This window comes from Archocentrus centrarchus, chromosome 13, assembly GCF_007364275.1.
Source record: "Archocentrus centrarchus isolate MPI-CPG fArcCen1 chromosome 13, fArcCen1, whole genome shotgun sequence".
NCBI lineage: Eukaryota > Metazoa > Chordata > Actinopteri > Cichliformes > Cichlidae > Archocentrus > Archocentrus centrarchus.
Window position 1 is genome coordinate 1,505,879 of NC_044358.1, and position 21,713 is coordinate 1,527,591.

At 38.5% G+C, this 21,713-nt stretch overlaps 1 protein-coding gene across 5 annotated transcripts in view; it reads right to left on the reverse strand.

Moving 5' to 3' along the window:
* Positions 1–16,463, reverse strand: part of phldb1b (pleckstrin homology-like domain, family B, member 1b) — a 111,537-nt gene extending 95,074 nt beyond the window's left edge. For 2 of the 5 annotated variants that reach the window (XM_030744080.1, XM_030744079.1), the window contains exons 1-2: positions 2,570–2,778; positions 1,478–1,579 (exon numbers count right to left, since the gene is read on the reverse strand). In XM_030744080.1, coding sequence (XP_030599940.1) covers positions 1,478–1,579; positions 2,570–2,605 — 138 coding nt within the window. In that variant the 5' untranslated portion in view covers positions 2,606–2,778. Of the gene's footprint in view, positions 1–1,477; positions 1,580–2,569; positions 2,779–16,348 lie in introns of those variants that run through there. The other 3 variants (XM_030744077.1, XM_030744076.1, XM_030744078.1) reach the window with 2 other exon arrangements.
* Positions 16,464–21,713: the final 5,250 nt, after the last annotated feature.

Here is a 21,713-nt window from a genome sequence, read left to right on the forward strand (position 1 = left end):
CAACAAGCACCTGCAAAATGAACATGCTAACCTCTTTGAACATGCATTTCAACTGGTAGCAGGAAAGTCTGGTAACTCTGATTTTTACTCAAACTTTTTTTTTTTTGCTGTATTTTGCCGATTTTTTGTTTTTGTTTTTGTCAAATACTGATGGATACTTCTGTGGGGAGAGAGAGTTTACTCAAGGGAAGAGCTTTTTTCATTGAAATGAAGCAAAACTGGATGACCTGAGATAAAGAGGTGTCTTCGTGGTGCTGGTGCAAAGGTGGAGATTGAAGCCCTTTCTGCCAACACTGATGAACACTGTCTGCCCAACAATACTGATGAGCTGGAAATATTGGTGAAGACTCAGAAAGTATACTGTGAGTGCAGTCTGATGTTAAACTAAAACATGGTTGAATCAAAACATTTCAGACTCTAATGCAGATATACCTGATTTCACTCTCACAGAGATGCTAAAGCTGGTGGCAAGAAAAAAGGTGAAAAAAAGGTGAGCGTCTGGCTTTGTTTGTGAACCGAACATGATGTAATCCTGTTCATATCACTGCTGAGGAGAAGCTGTGCCATCCTGATACTGAATTATTGGCAGGTGGAATGCGACCATGTTGTGTGCCAAAGAAATTCAGTCATATTACAACAATATTTGTGTACATTCCGCCCAAGACATGAGCCAAAGTGAACGCTCTTCACAATTTCAGGAGACTTCATATTTCTCTCTCCTCCCACCTGACTGGAGGCCATCCTGAACAACTCTGATCACTCACTTTATAACATCTTTATGGAACAAAAAAACATCAGTACTGGAAGACTCCCCTCTCTCTGTTGTAGAATGGAGAGATACAGAAAATCATTCACAACCACAGCCATCAGGCTTTTCAGTTCTCATACAAATAGCAGATGAGCTATGTCAGGCATGTGAATTTCCCTCTGGGATCAATAAAGTTCTTCTTCTTCTTCTTCTTTCATACACAATCTATGATGCCAGCTCAAAGCTAGCAGAAAGAGACCTCTGGACCCACAGTGACTAAAAAGTGGGGTGCATGCCAACAACACAGGCTTGATTTTCAACAGGTGACAAAAGCTTCTACACCACTGGTTCCCACATTAGAGGTGCAATCAACAAGACATTTTTTCACGTGAACTAAAGTAGTTCTTTTGGTATTGTTGGTGGAAGAAATCCTGAGCAATGTTGTTTGTTGTTGGATACTACTGGTCTGTGGAGCTGGCACTGTTACACTGGTAACACTGGATCTCAAGGTTAGTCTGGGGTAAGGTGTCTAATCTTTTTTTTTTAAATTAGTGTTTATGTGAAACTGTCTAATTTGCATCACACTTATCTATGAACAAAAATAAAGCTTTTTCCTCTACCTGACTGCTGTTTTCTTCTTGAAGTACACACACACACACACACACACACACACACACACACACACACACACACACACACACACACACACACACACAAACCCATACTCACCTGTAAAACCTGGTGAGTTTGCCGTCCACACTCAGGCATGTTCCTGTTCAAGCGGTCCATGTCCACTGAGCTTTCCCCAGCTCCCTGCGACACATGAAGATCCTGAGAGAGGAAATTACAACACAGAGAAAATGAGTAACAAATGTCGTCATGAATGCGCTCATTTCTCAAAAATGAAAAAAAAAGAAGAAGAAAATTCCTTTGTATTTTTTCTTTTTGCGGTCCAAATCTAATAAAGTGTAAAAGCTTAAAAAAGTCCCAAACTCACACTTTTTTCACAATAGTTTCAGAAAGGCCAAGCATATGTATTGGGAATCCCCATCCCTGCTTTACCCTCACACTAATGCGTCTATAGGTCTGATTCATACTGTCAGCACACACACAACAGATGGTAGACAGTATTTAGAGCGAAAAACACACATTTAAATCTCTTGGTAGTTGACACATTCATTGGAAATTCACCATCATGCCTTTTCTAATCTCCATAAACACACACTCGCACCTCATCATACTCATGTCATTTTTTAGGTATTTCCATCAAGACAGCACAGAATGAATGTCTATAAATAATCCTCCATATCTATATTAGTATTTGCATTGCGAAGCATCAGTGTGTTGAAAGAGACACTTTTGCAGTCATTATATGAAATGTGAGAATCACAGAAAACCACACAGGAAAGGTTAGAAAACACATAATTATCCCAATCTACACAGTGAAGCCAGAGTTGTTTGCACGCCTAAAATGTTTTGTGGTGGGGATGAAAAATATGGTTCTGATGTGCTCTGCCTTCAGGATAACAAAGCACTGCTGCAGTATCACCAAGTTTGTTCTCTGACAGCCCCGTGAAAGGATATTCAGCAGCACTCGCAGCCTCAAGCGAGCCTCAAACAGTAAATCACAAAACAGTTAGAAAATAAAAATAAATCTTTGAAAAATTCCACCAGCAAAACGCTTTTCTGTAATAAAAACTCCTTTCTGAGTGTGAAGACCCCCCCCCTCCCTTTCTCTTCTGTGCAGTTTCTGAGATGAACAATTTCAACCAACATTTTAAATGTTGACCTGTAAGTCGTTGTCTCTGATATGATAATTACCTTTCTCCAGTTGTCCAGCAAGTGCATCGCCTCCATGGCATAAAGCTGCTCCAGACTGATTAAATCCTATCAGTCACTTGACTAAGCAGGGCACCTCTGAGACTGCACAGTAACTCAGTATTCAACTTCTTTCAGATTGTCAGTGTCTTTGTGTCTCGATCGTGGTCTTTTGTTTAAAGCTACCAGTGCAGTACCCTTCATAAATCCCCATTCAGGAGGTCAGACCTGTTACTGCTTGCTCCACTAAACTAAGACCTACATTCCTGACTGGCAGCACCAAAGTTGAAGATAGCAGGCAGATGTGTGTGTGTGTGTGTGTGTGTGTGTGTGTGTGTGTGTGTGTGTGTGTGTGTGTGTGTGTGTGTGTGTGTGTGTGTGTGTGTGTGTGAGCACTGATCAAAAGAGCAGAAGAAAAAGAGTGAGCAAAGAGTGAAATGACTTGATAAAAATAATGTTTTGAACATGTTGAATCAGGAAGAGGGGGAACTCTGTAATTATGTATGATGCAAATGCACCACAGCTCCTGACTGAACATGCATGAATAGGATGAATAAAGCATGAATACAGATTTGCAGTTGGGGCTTCACCGGGAAATATCCACATGTGTTTTCCACTTGTAAACATACAAGTTATGGCCTTTACATCTTAGACATATATGTATTATTTTGTGCTTCGCATAAGACAACTTGCAAACTAAGGCCACCATAACACTGGTGTTAAGGCCTGTTGAGGAGGCAAATGAAGCCAGCTGTCACTGTGAGGAAAAATAACAACTTATTGCTGATTATGTGGAGGAGGAAATGTTACAAATATCAAGTCACTGTGCAATGAGGTAAAGAAAATACATTCAGAGGTAAATGTAAAGAAAGCCACACATAACCAACATGCACAAGCCAACTGAACAAGAGTTTATTTTTGGTAATGCAACAGTACTATAATGACTTACTCTTCTCTAAACTTGGTACTGTAACAGATTACTTCTAATGGTAGTAATCATAATTCAATTCAATTCAATTTTATTTATATAGCGCCAAATCACAACAGTCATGTTAAGTAATACCCAAAACTAGTGTTTTGGGTATTACTTAATAAGGCTGTCAAAACTAGTGTGGAAAAAGAAAAAAAAATGAATGTATGGGTGGGGAGTACTTCGGGTTGGGGTAGGTAGCATCAGTGCCAGAGATGCCAGCAGGATCAACAAATTGATTAATAAGGCTGTCAGTGAGGTACATGATGTCACTGAACAAACTGCTCTCCATCATGGACAACCCATCTCACCCACGCCACTCCACACTGCTCAGGCAGAAGAGCTGCTGCTCCCTCAGACAGATTCAGCCTCACTGCACGTTTTAGGAAATTATTCCTACCATTCTCTATCAAACTTTATAAACAACTCTCCTTTCATAAGATCCCACACATATTTCTATATTAGTACTGGGAGAGTGCACCAGAACTACCACAGTAGGTGTATGAGTAAGCATGAAAAAGAGTGTTGTGGGGTTAAAAAAAATTAGTAGAACAGTTACATTAATAGGAAGAAGTGGTGCAGTTGTTGGAGACTATTTTCAGCTGTGGACTGATGCAGTCTCTCAAGGGGATTCTTAGTGAGTGTATTATCACTGAGCCCTCAGATCACCTAACTTATTTTGTTGTTTCTTTTGATCAGCTGAGAAAAAAGCAAAGAGAAGATAATAAAAAAAAGCCATTTTCAAGTGCAGAAATATGCGTTTGCTCTTTATTGTCACTTTAACAGCTTGTGACCCCTCAGATTGCTTTTTATGTGGGTTTTAATCTAATTGAACAAGCTGTGTTTAAGAAAATTGCGACTAAGCTCAAAAAGCTCACAATACAGCTCGTTGATTTAATAGTTTGTGAACACCAAGGATGCTCTGACACAGACAACACAGAGCCGATCAGCCACAACATTAAAACTGCTGCCTTCATGTGGCTGTTACTCACACACAGAAAAACAGCCATAATTTTTAGTGAGCTCACCAACTCAGTTAGCAGTTTTTCACTCTCTCAAATTCACAAACAAAAAGAGTGGATACACAAAGAACTCATCTTTCTATTTCTCTCTCTTCCTCTCATCCAGGACAGAAAGGCTGGTATTGTTTTCTGTTGAGCAGGCATGGCTCTCACATGAGGGAATCTTTCTTTCATTCTTTCTTTCTTTTGATGGGGTTGTAAAAATCAAGCGAGGGAGGCTCACCATTTAGTTGCAATACAAAAATGTCGAAGCGGGAAGGGAGTCTGGACAGCTTGCTAACTTGATGGAAAGTAAACGTGAACTGGCATGAATAATATAGATGATAGAGTGTAAAGAAAAAGAAGAAGGAGGTAAGATGCAACAAGGCTACAGACAAGTTATTTTCAGATTGCAGAGTTTGGCCATGAAAGGGTTCATCCTCTGGGCAGGGATATGATTCCCAGTCTACCTACTGAGATATGGACGTGGAAAGAAATTAAATTGATGGTGATGCTAGTAATATGGTTTGAAGATAACCAACGTCATGAAGCATTGTGTGGCTAGTAGCTAACACAACAGTGGCCATGCAGTCCGGGCTCCTGTCCAACCTCAGTCACTCCTCTCAAACAAATGGATGATTTAAACAGTCTGGGGGTCGTCTCCAAGAATGCAGAGATAATCAGGAATGTGAAGACTGACAAAAGTAAGGCTCGCTTCATACTCTGAGGACAGCATCCGTCCACCATTCCTTCTGTGTTAGCCTCATATCTTCTAGATGTCTGACAATTGTTTTCTATTTCTGGTTTTGTATGTACATTACAGTAACACTTGACATAACCACTGAAAAGAAGCACAGTATATTGTATATACTGTACTAACTAATTCATTTTCTCTGACTTGAAAAGCTCTTGAAAGATACATCTTTATTAATATTTATTGAGTCCATTGCGAATTAAATATAAAATTGCAACCAAAAGGGAAATTCTAAAAAATACAAGCTAATGAAACATTAATGTGCGCTGGCAGTAAAGCTATAACTGGACTGCTTTCAGTCATCAGTCATTTGATTAGTCTGGCCTGAAACAACAGTTTCTTGGTTTAAATGAATAACATTTCCATGAGTGACACAGGAGGACTAACAGGAGGACAATCAGTTTTCGCGTAGCTACACATCAATGCTGAATGACTGGAGATTTCAGCAAACACATTTACCAGGAAAAAATGGACATAATGTCAGACTGAAGGGCAACCAGAGTTTATTGTCTGTATATTGTCACATCTAATCACAGTAAGGTTCAGTGTAGATGCAATAATAATGGTCTTCCAGTGACTGAAAGTCGCCATCACTGTTTTGAAGTTTAGGAATAAATTTAAACCCTAAAGCTGCAGAAATTCAGATTAACATTTTAGTCTAATTAAATTGTCAACTCCTACCACCCTGTTACAGACAGGAGCTTTGATCATGTGTTCAATTGAACTGGCTTGAAAATGGATGCAGTCTTTAGCTACAGGCAAGACACTGTGCCAAAGGGAAGCTTTATGATCACAGCAGAAATATGCTGGAATGCTGGAAACAGCAACAGCAGTATCAATGAATAGTTTGGAAGGAGTCTTTATAGCTGTGCAGGTGTGCCACTCACATCCTTGCAAACACACCTGGCCGCTTTACGGAGGTCCAACGGATAAGAGTCTATGTGCAAATAATGGCAAAGTATACAACAACACAGTAAAGACAGCAATAATACCTTTCAAATCCTTACTCTTTAGGAAGCTCCGTTCCGTATCACTGGGATTTATAGCTTGAATAAACTGAACTTGCCTCGTAATATGAGATCAAACCTGTGTTCTTGATCTCTTATCTAGTTGGTCTAACAAAAGAATTCTCCAAGACCAGACAACTAAAACATCTTTGTGTGTGCTACACTTCACATAACTGCATTAAAACTGTTGGGTTGGTTCAACGATAATGTCAAGTATTTTTGAATGAAAAGAGCACTTCTATGATGAAATGTGAACTTTACCAACACAAAATAAAATGCTGTTAAGAGCATTTTATGAGTCTTATAGCCAGGAAATATAGAATATTTTAGCACACTGGCAAACAAACCAGTTATTTAAATCTGCTTTTTTCTTTCAATATGTTGCTGGACTAGTAGATCCAAGTTGCACGATATGTGTTGGACTGAATGTGTGCTGAAATGTCTCCACATGTAAGCCTTTTAAGATGTTAGGTTTTAATGGATGGATAGTACCAGTTCATAGCAAGAGTCAGCTTAGAACACTTTACATTTTAAGGTAAAACTCTTGCAATATTTCAGAAAGAAACACAAACAACCTTTGAGAAAGCTCTTGGAAAACAGTGATTACTGATATACAGTACCAGTCAAAAATTTGGACACACTCACCCAGTCATATGAGTGACTTACTGTGGCTAAACATTTGACTGCTACTGTTTCACAATCCTCATTTGCAGTGGTAACTACAAATAACAACAATGCACTAATAACCAGCTGGCTACATTATAACACAGGATACACAATGGTCAGTGGATATAGTATTGTAGACACGAGGTTCCAGTTAGGATGATTCTGACCAACCAGCCATGGCAGCATTGGTTACCCTGCCAATCATACATTTATATCTGCCATCTCAGCAAGAAACAAACAGGCTGGTGTACCATAGTTGAGACTAAATAATGAATATTCCACTTGTAGAGAAAGCTGACGCGTTCACATGCAGGGCTTAATGAGCAGTGTAAATGATATATAAACATAAACTTGTATATGTGTATATAAACATAAACTTCTTAGGTCAACACCAACACACAAACATTTGGTGACTTTTCTTTCTTTCTTTCTTTTTTTTTTTTTTGCCAAGAGCTGAAGGCATCCAGAGACTGGAGCACATCAGGAGCCTTATGGACTCCATATGACATGAATGAATGAGAGCAGATGAAGATGAGCGTGAAGGCGAGAGAGAGGGAAAAGATAGCAGGACGACAGAGGAGAAAACACTTTCCCTCATGCCTCTATCTTGTCCAGGCAGCTGCCACAGCACAGCTCTACTCCTGTCTTCTGGGCTCTGATAATGGAGTCTGTTGGATAATCCTCTGCTTGCAGGGATATTCATCTTTTCTCTGTCTCTTTCTGTTCTTCTCTGTCTGCATCTTCCTTCACTAGTCTCTTGCTTCCTAATTTTTCCTTCTAATAATTATAATACCCTCTTGCTGCCCCTGGCTGCATCTTTTCTGATCTTTTTCTGCCCAGATCATGTTAATTTTGCACTAAATGTTGTATATATTAGAAACAATATGAAACCATACCCGGTTCAGTGGTTTATGTATGCTGTGCTTCACATGGCCTCATAAAAACTGCAAAAAAAAGTCATTTTGGAAGTATGTACTAAATATATTTTTTAAGTGGCCAGCACTCACATGAAAGTATTCCGTCCTCAGGAAATGGACACTTGAAGATAATTAATGCCATTTCAGGCAGTCTGCTGTTTGCACGCTGTAGTGTTGCTTTGTTTTTGTTTGTTTTTTTTCCTCTGCTGGATGCAGCCCCAGCCAAATGACACACTCTGTTTTTAGAGACAAACCATAAAAATGCAATAAACTTCTGCCGTGGGAAGAAGGGTGGATCCAATATGAGCACAAAATAAAAATCTGCAACTCGAGAAGAAAACTGTCTGAAAGGTTGACGCTGACTCCATTAAACTCTCTTACATAACTGAACTTGCATGCTTCAACTGACTGGATTAACATCATAACAACAATGACAAAACAATAAATTATACAAGTCTGCCTTTATGGACACACAAAGTTAAATAGGCATTCACATGACACAATCCCCCCCAAAATTCAAATGTTAAAAAGTCCAAATAAACAATATTAAAAAGCACATTTACAGCCTGGTATGAAAAATGGTTTTGGTCTCTATGCAATCTGCCTTCATAACAACTGTATGGTTGCAATGTTTAAAAACGCAATGTTTTTTTAAACTTACATGTTTAGATTTTGCTGTGGTTTAAAGTTGGGCACATAGGTTAATGATGCCTACCTCACCCAAACCCTTTACCTTTCCCTGTGGGCGTCACTCACAAAGTTTATGAATGTAGTTTGCTAGTGTTAGCTGATAACTTAGTACTTAATCCCCTCATACAAATGCCACAGATGATGCTAACTACACTGTGAATATTTGCAACTTGTGTTTCTGATCACACATAATATTAAATTATTCTAAGTGAAGCTGACATGCATGAAAAGTAAATGACGTCACAGTACAGACAGTGTGCAGTTTTACCCTTTTAACGACTGAATAAAAAACCCAGCTGGTCTGTTTGACCAAAGAATTGGTTCATTTAGGCTAACAGAGCTTTTTCACAGTGGACATTTTAGAGCACAGGTCAAACCAGTTTTGTTAGCTATGACTCAGTTCCACTCAATTATAATAAAGAGAGAAGACAAGAGCAAAATAGAAAGCATGATAACAGAGCGAGTTTCCAGCCTACATGGAATACTTTTAAAATATTGTGTCCATACGCATATGCCACGAATTACATTACTGACTTTAAAAGTCTTTGTGAACCTGTACATATTATAAAGACCCAGGGAGAGGTCTGTATATGTATGCATATATAGACCTCTCTGTATATGTATGCATAACAAATTGTGTCAACTTTTCTCTATTGTTTTACTTCATAATATAGGCCAGACTTCATGGGCACCACTAATCCCCACTCTGGTGGTGGCATTCAAACCCAGGCCTAAACATAGTATTTACAAGCTTCACAAGGCATCTTTAGTTGTGGTGTCTCAGGACTCGAAGAAGCAACCGCTACAAAAGAGCGACAACTTCCTTCAAAGAGCTTTGACAGCTTATGAAGCAAATCCATCAAATACCATCTAGAACTAGTAAAAATAAATAAATAAATAAAAAGACTGAATCTGATTCTAGTGTAGTTTTTCTTAAAGATATATGATAGTTTTTATGATGCAGACAATAAAAGTAATATGATTAAATGGATTTGCAATAAATTCTGGTGGTTCAGATAAAGAACATGTTGATTATGATGATTCAAACAGGCTAATTAAAAGAGCTGCATTGCATTAAAATGGTAAAGAATTACATATGGGAGCCTCTTCTGTCTAAAGCTTTACCTTTGAACTCAAGTTAAACAGTCACTGTAAAGAGGGACAGACCAAGATCCAAGAAAAGGAGCTTGTCATCAACAGCAGGAAGTGTGTGGTAGACAAAGGAAGATGAAGACACACAGAGAGGCTTCATTCTGCTGTATGGGTGTCACTAAATGTAGACTTCCTGTGGAGCGAGACAAGGTCCATTTCCTGTTAGTGGCACAGGCCAAGGTCAGAGTTAGCCTCTGCTGTGGAATAAGTCTGTCCTCAAATATGAACACCAGTGAAGGTTTGTTATAATTCAGTTTGAGTATTACTGTTTGAGTTGAAGGGCCGCTGTAGGGGTAGAAGGGGTAAAATCTGCCCCCACATGTTAAGGATCTATTTTCCTTTCCTCTTATTTTCAAACTAGAATTGCTGCCTTTCTGTTGTACACCTCTGCCAACCATTAAGATTACATCCATGTCTGTCCAGAGTAGTATGAATAACTACATAAACTTGATAGGCTGACACCAAACATAATATAGACACAAACTTCTTTTCTGTTCCTGAGTTTGAAGAAGGTTGTTTAGTTGTTTCTGGGTTGCTGGTTAACACGTAGAAATGTTAAAATTCACACACTGTTGTTGTGTCTAGTGTGTGAAGATTTAATTTCTTTTTTTTTTTTATTGATTTTGATTTCTTTATTGTTCTAGCACTTTTGGCTCATCTTGATTTTTCATTAGTAGCAGTTTTAGTGCTCTCAGTGTTTCCTGCTACCGCATCTCTGTCAGTATGTGTTCCCCTGTTTCTGTCATCACATCCACTGTCTTTTTGTCTCTCTAATTAGTATTTATCTTTTGATTACTTACTGTTTTAATTTCAAGGTTAGATTTCTTCTGTATCCCGTTAGTTTTACTCACAGTTTTACTCTGTCATTCCCCAATGCATTTATTCCTTTCACCTGTGTCTTCTTCCCCTTCTGTCTGCTAAACCATACCTTGTTTTGTATACTTTGTATTTTTTTGAATTGAGGCAATTGAATTGATGAAGACATAATATCTTCATTGGTGAACTTGGAGTTGCTGGTAGGTACGTGTTGTACTATTAGATAGTGCAGTCTAGCTGCATATCTGTGTCCAGTCTTCATGCTAAGCTAACATATCTAATTTGTTTTTTTAGCGCATGGCTTTGCCCTCATTGACTGATCCAGCGACAACAGGTATCTCATAGTTAGTGGCGCATTTAGTGACCTGTGAATCAGTTCTTCAGGAGTTAGGCAAAGCCAGAACAGGGCCGAAAGAGGAGTGAACATTAGCATCAGTACGTCAAATGAATGTTAATGTTACCCAGCAAAGATTTTGACGTTGAATAAATGTCACCTGGCATTTCTTTTCTCAACATCTAGTCATGGTTGAAAAATAGTCCCAAAATGAAAGTTGAACCGAGGTCAAGGACATTACCTTGGTGGTTATTCAAGGTACTTCTTGAATATTATCTCAATGCTTTTGTTAGAGTTTCTGGCGAGAAGAGAACTTTTGTGTTCAAGAATTGTTTTCACTCTGTCAATTAAAATGAAACAAAAATAAATGGTGTGTTTTACTCGTGACAGCTACTAAACTAATGGCAACATAACATTTTAGCAATGCTCAACAACCTTGCTGAGTTATTGTGAGTGTATCTTTCCACTGCAGATGAATAATTTTGCCACGTTTGCAGTAGATATATGGCTAATGTCTGTTAACATAGCCTTATTTAATGTTATATTTAGCTATTTCTTCAGAATTAAATGGCATAACATTGTGTCTTGGCATAGTTCTGCCCCCAAGTGCCATAAATATATCAACTCAAAACTTAACATTCTATAACATCAGCAAATAATTTTGAAAATAATTGCTCTGTGAAGGCAACATATTAGCCAGGGCAACTTAATGAGGTTGTTCCGGTGCCCCCAAGAGGCCACAGTAGTACTGTGCACCTTTAAAATGAGAGTAAAAATGAAGAATTTTAGTTTTGTCTGTTTGAAACAGAGTCAGTTGCTGTTTCAGTGTTTTTATTGTATAAATGCATCTCAGTTGTCCTAAGAAAAGCATAATCTGCTTAGACAAGCTACTTGATGTCAGTTCAGTGGCGCAGGAGCAGATTTCTTTTGGGGTTTGTTTTGTTGTTGTTGTTGTGTTGTTTTTTAATAAGATTTGCTTTGGAAACCAAATAAGTGAGAAACCAACCTCACAGTCCAGTTTTGTTATACTCAATGAATTGTCTGGAAAACAAAGCAGGGTTGAAAATCAAAGCTTGGAAAAAAAAAATATTTGTATGAGACCACAGTGAGAGCCTTTTGCCACATAAAGGTCATTCATATTTACTAGTTTCAAAGGCAAATCACATTTTTGCTCTGAATGATATCTTTCCACAGATAAAACTAAGCCAACTGCCACACACATTAAAATGCAAATCTATGCACACTGGGATCCCAGTATATCCCTTGCAGCCTGATAGTGTGTGTAAACACAGATTTCTTATTCTGGCATGAAATGCTACTTGTTGGAGGGACGCCATTATCAGCAGGCAGTTAAATACACCAGCTGTCCTGTATATGTGTCTTGCACAGCCACAGAGTGGTATGAGCACACACATGCATAACTCCTCATATGCACAAACACACTGAAGTGTTAGAAGATGAGGGGAAAGGGAAAAAATAGAAGTGAAAGGAGAAATATCCCCTTAAGTCTGACATCTGATGGCTCTAAATGTACCTTTATTTCCCAAAGAAAATAAGCACTGAAGCAAATTCTTTTAACTCCAATAAAATTAACAGTATGGCTGGTGTCCCAGGTATTACAAAGTGCCGCATCCAGAAAACAGGATTTACGAGGTTGAATGAAGCTAGGAGTTAGTAGTAAGTTACCTAACTAGTGGAAAATGTGATACATTGTGCTATGACAGAACAAACAGCTTAGGCCATAAATTAAGATCGAAAACTAAATGTTTGGAGCATTCAGGTAGCTCTGTTAGTTGCTAGCTACAGCGCTATGGCTAAGCAAACACATTAGCACAGTGGAGATGTAGGATTAGGGTTGAAGTGTTCTCAATAAAAATTCATGTTGCGGGTCCCTGATCAGCAGAAATAAACCCATCATACTGCAGGAAGAAAATGCTGAGCACTGACCAAACTTCAGTCAAGGGAATATGAATATGATAGCTGAGCCCATCCACAGCATGAGGTTAGTCATTAATATGTTGCTGTGTGGTTTGGATTACTGGATATGAAAAAGTCCTGATCCTAACCTTAATGTCTACAGTGAAAGCTCAGTTGGCCCAGAGGTGATTCTTCTCAGAAGTGTTCAAATACGTTGTGTCACTGAAAGCCTATAAGCTGTAGTTTATACTCTTAAATTTTAAAAACTTAGCTTGAAGGTGTGCTGCATACGAAGCTGGAGAGGCTGAGAATCACAACTGAAAGCTGTTAGGGCATCATGTGTATTCAGAAAACAAACGCTAAAACACTGCAGGACATCAAAAAGACCAGAGCTACATCCAATGCATGAGACACCTGGATGCAGGAACAGGGTCTTTACATCATCATGCACCTTCCTAAACGACTGCTACAAACACGCCTTTTAGCAAAAAAAATGTTCTAACAGCTGACAGTGTTGTGCAGGGCAGAAAAAAAAAAAAAAGCCTGATGCTCAGGTGACTTTGCTCAGATGATTACCAGTTCCAACAGAAATACCTCAGTAAACAGAAAAAATAGGACATGAAAAAGTTTCTGACTATCTGTTGCAGTATGTGTTTGTCATCAAAGTATGAAACTGCAGCTCAGCAGCTCTGAGGATCAGAGGGACTGTCATTATCAGATTATTGTCTCCAGTGACAGCAGAAATTATACCTTAGGCTATCCATGAAATAATACTTGCTGTTGTTATCCAAACCACTGTTATCCAGCACTGCTAAATGGCAACTCTGACTAAGTCGCTGAGGTGGACCCATGGCCAGAGATGACTCAGGTTCTCTGGCTGCTGCTTTACTCGAATGTACGGCTGGAAACAATTGCAAATAACATTTTTTTTTTAACTTTTTGAAAAGCACACTTGTTTTTGCTGCTGTAATATATTTGAAATTTTGATTCATTGCCATTGCTCTACTGAGTTTGTCAGCTCAGCTTTTCCACTTTCTCTACTGCTGAGCATTAAAGGAATATTCCACTGAATGCTCGAAAGCTTCAGAGAGCTGAAAGTTTCAGTGAAAGCATCTGAATAAGCAGAGAAAGAATGAATGTAGTCACTTCCATACAAGACAAAAAGGCTTAGCGATTGGTTGAAGGAGTGTATCAATAATTCTTATCCTATGGTCTTCACAGTCAAGATATTGGAACAATAAATGATTAAGTTGCTTTTTTCTTTATGTTCATCCTTCTTTAATTTTCCACTGGCATATTCCTTTAATTCCAGACTAAATACAGGACTAAACTTTCAATATATAAAACAATGCAAAACATAAATTCACAGCTATGCTTACCCTTAACTCCAAAAACTGGTAATTGACAAAGAGACTGGATTTTCCAAGAGCACCTGGTGTGTTGAGTTTGTTTCACAAGTGGGTCTACAGTGTTGCTGTTAATGGTCATTAAATGGCTCATCCAAGAAAAGTCAAAATATGAAACTGTCCATTCAAAAAAATTCCTCCTGAATTATAGGCAGACTTTTTTATTAAAATAAGAATTTAAAGCTTCGACAATTAAAAGTTTTATATTAATTAATGATGAACAAGATTTTTGTTCTGCCATTTAGCACATTGTAGCACATGGAGTTTTCAACTAATTTTTGCCATTCTCTTTGTTTCTTCTGCCTGCTGTTTATAAAATTTTAGTTAATTTTGATAATAATTGTTCTATTACACATATCTTTCACACTAAGATGCTCTGTGATCAGGGAACCAACCACTGGCACACTTTTAACTGGCTGTCACATGCGTCAGGTATTAGAAAGTAATTAAACACCTGGAGTGCATGTACCCCTGTTCAAGGTGGAGAGGAAAAGGGGGGCAGAGGGACCAAACAGGGAACCCAGTGGGAGTGATCAACGTGGTATTTCTGTGGTATTCCATTGCTCAGTGGCTCAGTTGACTTTTGGCTCAGTGTTTCCCAAAGACGTGGAGCTGGAAAGGCATTCCAGCCTTGTGGGGACAAAGAGGCCCTTTCAACAGCAGTAATCCTCAGGAGGTGGAATGAGAACGCTGCAGCCTGCTGAAGCATACTGGACAACAGGATGCACACTAAGGTTTACATACACTGGACTGCAAAACACAAGGGTACGGAACCACATATGTGTGGGTATAAGACTTAAACCTATATATTAATATATGGAGAAAATAATAGGCTTTCATTTGAATACAGGTAGATAACGGTGGTACAAATGTGTGGTTTTGCCTTAGTGAATTAAACCCTAAGACATTTTTCTCTTTACAAAGTTAAACAATTATTATGATACTAGAACATAATATAACTGGACATGTAGGCAATAAATAAATAAATACATAGACACATAATTTATTACTGCTTTTTTTCCTGGAACTTTGAATCCAATCAACAAGCCTTATGTGTCTTCCTTTCCTCATCTGTTGTTTTCTCACAATCTATAACCATGATTAGGGGCTGCTGGCTTTGATAATCACCTTTTTAGTTAATACTTTACTACTGATGTCCTCCCATAAAGGTTGCTTGTATACACCGTTTATTGCAACCTATTGTTATTTTCAATGCTACAGGATCTATTAGTGGTCAGATCCATTAGAGGGGATGAGGTGACATGATCATGGAGTTATAGTCAGGTTGGGATGGATGGATGGGTTGACTTAGTTGTGTAGAAGTGTTTGTGAAAATGACCCTTCAGCTTTCTTCACCTGTGACTTACACGAGTGAGTGAGTTTACTGCCTCAGTCACCTTCTTCAATTCTCATGATGCTAATTTTGTTAATTATAGCTCCTGTTAGATTAAAAATGAAGCATAAAGTTTGGTCTGCTTTACAAAGTGATTGACAAGTCGCTAGCCCAAGTGCAACTTCCCTGCATTTCACAGCACAAACATCTGATTCAATAAGTCTTCATGTAAGCAATCAACTGAAAAATGTTGCTGTACCATTTAGTAGCATTTATTGTACTTTATGCTAATATGAACTACATTTATCTGACAAGTTACTTTGCATATTAGCACTGTATATAACAAACATCTATCAACTAATCAACTAATAAAGTGTGGTTATAGATTAAGCTTAAAATATTAATATTACCACCATTAATATTGCCTACTTTTAAAGGCTGCTTACACCATAATGCATTAGTAATCCAATAATATTATATTATACTCCTAGTGGCTTTATTCTGCTGCATAATGAGCACTTTGAGTACATGTTCAGTATCTATCTAATTAATTAGTCTTTATGAGCAGAATTTCACGACTATACACCAATAACGTAACCCAAAAAACAATGACTGGCCTAAACAAAAGGCTAAATTCATATAAGTTAAACCGCAAACACCACTAGCAGTACACATCTCATAGGCGCAGTTTCAAACAGCTTCCTGTTTGTCACCAAAAGAAACACAACACCATGTGTCTGTCCTGCTGCCAGTCTGAAGGAGCAGCTTTGACTTCAATACCATCTCCATACATACACACTCATTCGCAGTGTCACTCACCCTCCTCTTCCTCTCTTTTCTCTGCAATTTGATGCTGTCCTTCACAACCGGACACTCATTCAAAAGAAAGCTTCAAAATCCATCCAGTGTCCATGTCTTTGAAAGTCCCCTAAATCCACCAGGCTTAGTGTGAGGTATGAACATTGTTGGTGGTAAACTATGAAAGAAGGGAGTGACATTGAGGGGGTGGAGGCTGGGGTAGGGTGGGGAGGGGAGGGAAAGGGAAGGGAAGGGAGGAGAAGTGGGGTGGGGGTCTGGAGGCAGCGTGGGATATCCCTTTGAGTCATGGAAACTGATCCAAAGAGCAGACAAGCTCACAGACGTCCAAACAGCTTTCTGTGTCTCTTTGTATTGTTCTGTCATTCAGCCCCTGCTACACTGTGAGGACATTCACCAGCCTCTGGAAACACTTACTGTACTTCCCTATGGTTCACTCAATGGAAAACATGAATAATACCACTAATGAATACACACATTCTCTGTATTCACCTCTCTACTCTTTCTTCTGTTAGATTTTTTCATTTGCTTCTCATATATTAGATTTAAAGAAAATTAAAATATGTATCTCTGCCGCTCTCACATCACACGAACTGATAGTTATTAAAATATGTTCTTAAAGGAGCTCCACACTAGCCTCTGAAAAATGACACCTGTTGCTGTGACGTGATCTGAAACCATCCTGTCAAGTTATTGTGTCAAAGCTACACTGGGCAACAGTTTTTCAAAAGCTGTCTGTGCTTATTCTTATGGATTCTGATGTGCTGCTCTCCTGATATAACAATTAACCTAGATGATTAGCTGTTGTTTCCAAGATACATACATTTCTTTACATTTTTACACCTGTGTGCGTTGTTTAGTTAAGCTTTAATTATAAATTGTAAGCTTGTGTCTTCTCATTCATCTCAACATTATATTTGAACTCAGGGTGGGTTATTCTATGGATCTATGGTTGTAACATGGAGAAACATCAATATTGTTAATTACCCAAAATATTAAGATGCATAAATATGTTGGTTGCATAAATTGGTTACATGTCTATGGATGTCCCCACAGCCAAACATATAATTTAACAATGTAGGGTACCAGCAGAGGAAATGCAAAGCTAAAGTGCATTTCACTGGCACATGTTCTAAGAGGCAATTCATACAAATCAGTACAAATCCAGTTCAATCAAAATTGAATGACTTGTTTCAGAAAAGTGGTAAATTAGCACCTACCCACTTTTTGGGTGGGTATTTTTTGACAGAATTCAGGGTTTAAAATGTATTTTAGTCATTTCTGGCTTCAGTCAAGTACTTTTGGTCTTAGACCTAGTAGCATATCATGCCTATAGCCAATCTATACCTTTAATTAATGCTTCAGTCTTAAATATGATCAATCTGTCTTCATTAGTTGGCTACATAGACTTTTAAGGTGGCAGTAATTAAACCACTACTTAAAAAGCCATCACTGACCCAGCTGTCTTAGCTAATTATAGGCCAATCTCCAACCTTCCTTTTCTCTCAAAGATTCTTGAAAGAGTAGTTGTAAAACAGCTAACTGATCATCTGCAGAGGAACGGTTTATTTGAAGAGTTTCAGTCAGGTTTCAGAATTCATCACAGTACAGAAACAGCATTAGTGAAGGTTACAAATGATATTCTTAGAGCCTTTAATAGTAAACTCATCTCTGTTCTTGTCCTGTTGGACCTCAGTGCAGCTTTTGATATTGTTCACCATAACATTTTATTGCAGAGATTAAAGCATGCAATAGCTATTAAAGGTACTGCACTGCAGTGGTTTGAATGATTTATCTAATTTATCTAATAGACTCCAATTTGTTTGTGCAAATGGGGAGTCTTCTTCACACACTAAGGTTAATTATGGAGTTCCACAGGGTTCTGTGCTAGGACAATTCTATTTACACTATATATGCTTCCTTTAAGCCATATTATTAGAAAGCATTTCATACATTGCATTTTCATTGTTATGCAGATGATACCCAGCTTTATTAATCCATGAAGCCAGATGACACACATCAATTAGTTAAGATGCAGGAATGTCTTAAAGACATAAAGACCTGGATGACCTCTAATTTCCTGCTTCTAAGTTCAGATGAAACTGATGTTATTGTACAGCGTCTAACCAGACATTTAGTCTGTCATTAGTTTGGCCTCCAGTAACACTGTGAAGAATCTTGGAGTCATTTTTGACCAGGATATGTCCTTCAATGCACATATTAAGCAAATATGTAGGACTGCTTTTTTTGCATTTGCGCAATATTTCTAAAATTAGAAACATCCTGTCTCAGCGTTATGCTGAAAAGCTAAGTCATGCATTTATTACTTCTAGGCTGCACTATTGTAGTTCATTACCATCACACTGTCCTAAAAGCTCCCTGAAAAGCCTTCAGCTGATCCAAAATGCTGCAGCTAGAGTACTGACAGGGACTAGAAAGAGAGCAGATTTCTCCCATATTGGCTTCTCTTCACTGGCTCCCTGTTAAATCTAGAATTGAATTTAAAATCCTTCTTCTTACATACAAGGTCTTGAATAATCAGGCCCCACATTATCTTACAGACCTCATAGTACCATATCACCCCAATAAAGCACTTCGCTCTCAGACTGCTGGCTTACTTGTGGTTCCTAGGATACTTAAGAGTAATATGGGAGGCAGAGCCTTCAGCTTTCAGGCCCCTCTTCTGTGGAACCAGCTCCCAGTTTGGATTCGGGAGACAGACACCCTCTCTATTTTTAAGCTTAAAACTTACCTTTTTAATCAAGCTTATTCTTAGGGCTGGATCAGGTGACACTGAACCATCCCTTAGTTATATCACAATAGGCCAAAGCTGCTTGGGGCGGGTTCCCATGATGCACTGAGTATTTCTTTTTCATTCACCTGTTTTCACTCTGTTTATACCCCACCCTGTAGTTAATCATTAGTTATTATTAATCTTTGGCTCTCTTCCACAGCATGTCTTTTGTCCTGTCTCCCTCCCATCGGCCCCAACTGGGACTGCAGGCTGACTATTTCTTCTGGAAGAGGCTGTAACTATCACGGAGGGGGCTGTGTGCGGGAAGGGGTGGACCCAAATGCAGGACGCATGAACTGAGTTTACTCAAAACAGCTTTATTGCTGAAGCCTCTCAAATCTTAAACAAACAAAACCTCAAAAATACAAAAAAATCCCAAACACAGCAAAAACCACTCATGAAGCCTGGGAGAAGGGGGGTGGGAGGGAACAACAGGTGAAACAAATTAACCTAATGACAAAGGGGAAGCAAAACTAAACACAAAGCACAGGGAACATGAGATTGTCAAAATAAAACAGGAAGTGACTCAAGGGAAGAGAGACGCAGACCTGACACTGAACACTGGGAAACACAACGAACTACAAAAAAACAAACAAACCACACAACAAAAGAAAAAAACCCCCAGAACAGATAAATTAAAGCCAAACCAAAAACACACAGGGTCCAACGGACGCCGGACCATGACAGTAACTTAACTGGAGTCAGTGAAAATCGATGAGTTAGTGAAGCTCACTTCTATCCAATGATGGCAATACTGAGATGAGTTTATCAAGGATATCCTGAACTTTTCTGTTGGCAAGTGCTGCTGTTTTTATTTAGCATTAGTAAAACTTTCTTTGAAGTTGATCTAACATTGTTGGACTTGGACTCTTAGCAAATAAACTCATACGATATGATAATGTAATCACAATATTTATCAGTGGAAAAGTATGATTTGTAGGACACTCAAACCTAGCGTTAGCACGTATGTTGGCTTATAACTAATTGTTGTTGTTTAACCTTTGTTAGCTGACTGGAGATGGGAAGGTCACATGACTAATCTGCTGACAATAAATAACTGCGGGAATTTCAGGAATAAATCAGCACATTTTCATGTATTAGAGCCCGTACTTCATTTCATGAGATGAGGTGAGGTGAGGAAGAAGAGGAAGAAGTGGAAATGAGGGAAAAGAGAAAGCAGTGGTGGAGTGGGAGAAAAACATAATGAGACAGAGATGATGAAAATATACATGTACAACTATTAAATGGTCATATATTGTTTGAAAGAGCTATTTGTGATCTTTAAATTAAAAGTAACTTATAAGACATACTATGTATGTGGCTTTTTTATGTATGTGGCTCTAGCCACATACATAAAAAAGGATTAGGCGCCATAGCAATGCTCATCTTGTCCACTGTATTCAAGAAGGCAGGGCAACATAGTGGCTTCCACAAATGATGATTGTTTTTTCTATTAAATTACTTCAAAAATCATTCACTGACCCTTTAAGCATCATTTTCAGTTTGGGTGGCCCAGAATTAGTCAAGTTGGACTATATTTATTTCAGAAGCTAAGTTACCAGATCAACCCTGGGAGTTTTATCCACTGTAAGATAAAACTCCCAAAATACATGAGACTGCAAGCTATCTCATATATTTTGCAATATGAGATAGCTTGCAATTTGTGTGCTACCATTAGCTAACAATAGCAATAAGAAAGATGGCTCATGGTTGGCTTTGATCGCCATCTAATCCATGAATTGAGCCCTTATTATGCTGATTGTAGGTTTGTTCTGAGAGCAAAATTTCTGGGCTTCACTGAATAATACTGGATTTCATCTGACTAATAGGCATTAATGTTAGTTAACTGATACAAATGTAGCACCTAATTGTTTGGCCTTGGCTTTCTGATTAACATTGTCATTAGCAAAATACTAAATGAAATCAGTTTTGCTTTGTTGTTCTTATGTGGAATTGAAGTTTGTGTCTTGCTGGAAGCTGATTGTTTATTGACAGCTGAATCCACTAATCCAGTAATCCCTGATTAGTGGATTCAAGTTCTGCCATTATCTAGTGTTCACGGCTTATTCTGGGAAAAGAAGAGCGGCATTGTATCCTAAGTCCTTCACATATAAAAACTCCAGTTTGTTAAAGGCAACTGAGGAGTCCAGAAAGGTCTATTTTTTTATGTTACTTTACAGTTTGTTGACACACTGGTTATGAAAAGCATTTAATATCATGAACGTATACATTTTTCTTGCCTAACACATTTATAAATAACATGTTTGCTATGCATATCTTATTTATTTTTCTCATTTATTTTGTAGTATCTCTGCAGGAATCATTGAAGTTTCATTTTGAAATCCGAGACACACCCCTCAGCATCAAAGGGCATCAAACAGGCTAGGTGAAAGAGAGGAGCAGCAGCCAACCTCATTTGTGCCAGACAGCTGCCTCTGCCAAAAATCCTTTGTTACCATGGCAACCCCGTAGGGAAAACTCTGTGGTGTGTGTGTGTGTGTGTGTGTGTGTACTTGCTCTTGTGTGCATTTTACAGCTGCAGCATGTTTCTCCCAGCTGGTTTGAAGCTGCAAA